Consider the following 3,413-nt stretch of genomic DNA (forward strand, 5'->3'; position numbering starts at 1 on the left):
AAGTATTCTCCACGAAGTGGGACGTGGGCTAGGCAATATACAATAAAATATGTCACAACACAAAGCATTCAAAGAAAATCCATGCAGAAAATATATAAGAATCACTTGATATTAAAATCATGTCACTCGATAATTGAATATGAAAATATAAGAAAATAGGATATATTATAAAGAAAAATATTTTTTTTTGCATTAACGAGATATAATTTTAAAGGTATTGTCTTACATAAAACTTGGTAATTTAAGAGAAATTTAGTAGAGAGTGCTGAAGTGTTAAATCAAGAGAGAAAAAAATAAAAGATTTCATGATCTTTATAAACTTATTAGCCAAAGTTTTTTTAGGCGATTAAATGTATGCTTGGATCGTTACATGTCAACTGAAATGTTATGCATTATTTATATAAAATTATTATATTTTAGATAATTTTTTATAAAATTAAAAGGGAAAATAAACTTTTATTTTACCAATAAGATTATCTCTTGGGATTCGAAGTTTATTAAAACATGAAATAGTTACGACATCATTAATGTAAACATCAATCACGAGAGTAATTGAAATTGTAAACACCAATTCTTCACGAGAGTAATCCTGAGAGGTGTAGCTGATCAGATCTTGAATATCTGAGCTGCACCTTTGAAGTTCTTGACAAACTCAATCTGACTGTCACATTTTGGCCCGCACTCATCATTGCTATTTGTCCAGAACTCGTACTCAACCCGTTCATCAGGATGTGGAAGAGACTCTGTCCAATCAAGATTCATGTTAACCATCTCTCCATTAGATAGAGCTTTCTTGATACTGTCCCCCAAGGACTTGCTAATAAGTGCTGAGGGGATAGTGATGTTCTGCAGATATGCAGCACCGGCATCATCTTCTTCAGGGTTGTCCATGGTAATCAGTGGTTCAACCTTGTCATCTGCTACAAGAATAGCTGCTGCTCCACCGTTCTGTGCATTCCATGCCTTCAAGGTAAAGTAACAATCTGCAAAAATATACATTTCAGATACATCTACAGGCAGATGATAAGAACATGATCACTTCCATAGAGAAGAACACCATAGTTACTTTTCCCAGGAATATCAGCCACACACGACAGCATATGATCCAAAGTATCACCACCAGACATAAAATTACACTTGGTTCCGGAATCAAGGTAAAACTTTCACAACGAAGCAGAGAGCCAGCATGGTTCAAAATTTCATAAATACATAAAGTCCATTTTCTAAACATAATAAACAAAACGTGCTAGAAATCAACACAAAAATTCCAGGTACTTTTAGAAAAAAAATTCCGATTACTCTAACATGGCATATATAGCATAATTACCACTAAGATCAAACCTATTTAACAATTATCACACAATTAATTTATCATCAAAACAAATTAATATACTACTAAAAACTACAAACAAACTTTGAACTTCACTCCACACAAATTATTACTTGCCATTAAAATTATACATAAAAAGGTATAAAAAGCAATCAAAGAGGTGAAATTTAAGAAGCTAACCTCCACGATCAGCAAGGACAAAAGTAGGTAACCCCTCCAGGCCTAGATTTGAAAGAGATATTACCAACCTCATCAAACCCTTTGCATGCCTTTTGATTAGCTTTTGGATAAACCACAGTACCAACTAAAGTTCCTCCATATTGAGGAACTCCGAAATTAGCAATCGCACATTCATAAACACCTTTCAATGACTCAGGTGATGTTAGTTTCAAGCTGTTTTTCTCTACTACAAACCTACCACAACAAAACCCACATAGCAAAAAACATAAACAAACCAAAAATCCTAAAATATTCCTGAGAAAACTCAGATTTGTAGGTTGTTTAGTGAATCCGGAAATTAATCGTGGTACTTGTAAACTGACCCGAATACCCCGGATTATAAAAAAAAAATTGTAAACACCAATTTCTATACATGAAAACTCAACATTGTCCCGGAATTGATTTTGAGTAATTTTATTTTTTGCTTGATAATAAGAAAATATTATATCATGATATTCCCAAGAAAGTTTAAATCACGTGGATGCCTGCCCGTTCATTATGGTTGATGGGAAGGAAAACGACGCGTTGGTAAGAAATTAAAAATAAAAAATAAAAAATCATCTGTTTGTGCGGCAAGGGATAAGGTAGCAAACTTTGTTTTTAAAAAATATAAAATAGTCATTTTCATTTTGAAACCGACAGGAGATTTTTCTTAGAGGCTGTAGTTGGGCCTGACTTTGGACCGCTCCTTGGGCTAAAGTTCGGGCCTCCGGAAACCCAACATAACGCCCACTTGCCATGTGTTATTGACATTAAGAAATTACTACAGCAATGAATATTAAAAAAAAATATATATATATATTCTGAATCCATCCAATGTACTCACTATTAACTATAATTTTCTGATTTTACAACTAATAATGGTATACCGTCGCATCGTATCTATAATAATAATAATAATAAATATAAATGATTAGACATCTTTTCATGCTGTTTCTTTCTTCTTTCTTCTTCTTCTTTTTTTTTTTTATTTTTTTTTTATTTTTCCTGACACGGCTAAAGTTCTTCCTGTTCACATTAATAATATGGTCGTAAAATAGCCAAGAAAAACAACGGTATGCCCTACTAACCTGTCAGTTATCATAAGAGTCCTTTTCTCATTGAATAGGATGCCTCCAGACAAAGCAAACAATCAATACAATTTCCATTAATATAAACTGTGTGGCTCTTGTTCATCCTCTCACATATAATTATGGATTGTAATAAAGTTTTTTTAATAAAGTTTTATTTTAATTTTCAAACTTTTCCTATGTACAATTAAGTTTTTTAAGCACCTAATTACGTGTTTTTCTTAAAAAAAATTAAATAGAAAGATAAAACACTGAAGTAAGAAACTCGGGTAATATAGGGTAATATAGACGGTTCTTTAGAAGTTATTTGAAAAGTAATTTTAGCATCCTATCTTTTTAATCTATTAGTTGACAGGTCCTTTTAATTTCAAAAAAAAATAATTTTGATATCAAACTTTATTTTCAGTTTTTTTTGGTGTGAGGAGAAAAGGAGAGGCTCATCGAATTCCAGTTTAGAGAAAAAAAGTTGTTGTTGCGATGATTTTAGCTACCAAAATAATTGATTTTTGTACTAAACGATTTCATATGACGAGGAGAGTTAAATTAGGTGTCTTTGAACCCTGAAAGCGCATGAGAAAAAAGATATGAGCTTGAAAATATTTCTTCTTTTTTTTTTGTTGATTTTGGGTTTTGACGCGGTTTATTTTGTTTTTGGAGGTTTTTGAACCTTGAAAGTGCACGAGGAAAGAGATATAAGTTTGAGAAGTTTTTTTATTATGGATTTTGGGTTTTGACGCGGTTTTTTTTGTTTTTGGAGGTTATGGATTTGTTTAATAAGGTTTCTAAGATGTTGT

At 31.9% G+C, this 3,413-nt stretch overlaps 1 protein-coding gene across 1 annotated transcript; it reads right to left on the reverse strand.

Moving 5' to 3' along the window:
• Positions 1-436: 436 nt before the first annotated feature.
• Positions 437-1,727, reverse strand: LOC127904456 (vacuolar-sorting receptor 1-like). Its single transcript, XM_052448172.1, has 2 exons — positions 1,511-1,727; positions 437-983 (listed from the first exon to the last, which is right to left on the reverse strand). The coding sequence occupies exons 1-2, from the start codon at positions 1,581-1,583 to the stop codon at positions 607-609; spliced, it is 450 nt and encodes a 149-aa protein (XP_052304132.1). The 5' UTR covers positions 1,584-1,727; the 3' UTR covers positions 437-606.
• Between the last annotated feature and the right edge of the window lie 1,686 nt (positions 1,728-3,413).

The sequence above is a fragment of the Populus trichocarpa genome, chromosome 16, assembly GCF_000002775.5.
Source record: "Populus trichocarpa isolate Nisqually-1 chromosome 16, P.trichocarpa_v4.1, whole genome shotgun sequence".
NCBI classification, from domain to species: domain Eukaryota; kingdom Viridiplantae; phylum Streptophyta; class Magnoliopsida; order Malpighiales; family Salicaceae; genus Populus; species Populus trichocarpa.

Coding starts and splice junctions, on each gene's coding strand:
- LOC127904456 (XM_052448172.1), bottom strand. CDS start 1,583: ATGAGGTTGGTAATATCTCTTTCAAATCTAGGCCTGGAGGGGTTACCT. Junction 984..1,510: donor TGTCCTTGCTGATCGTGGAG/GTTAGCTTCTTA, acceptor ATATTTTTGCAG/ATTGTTACTTTACCTTGAAG.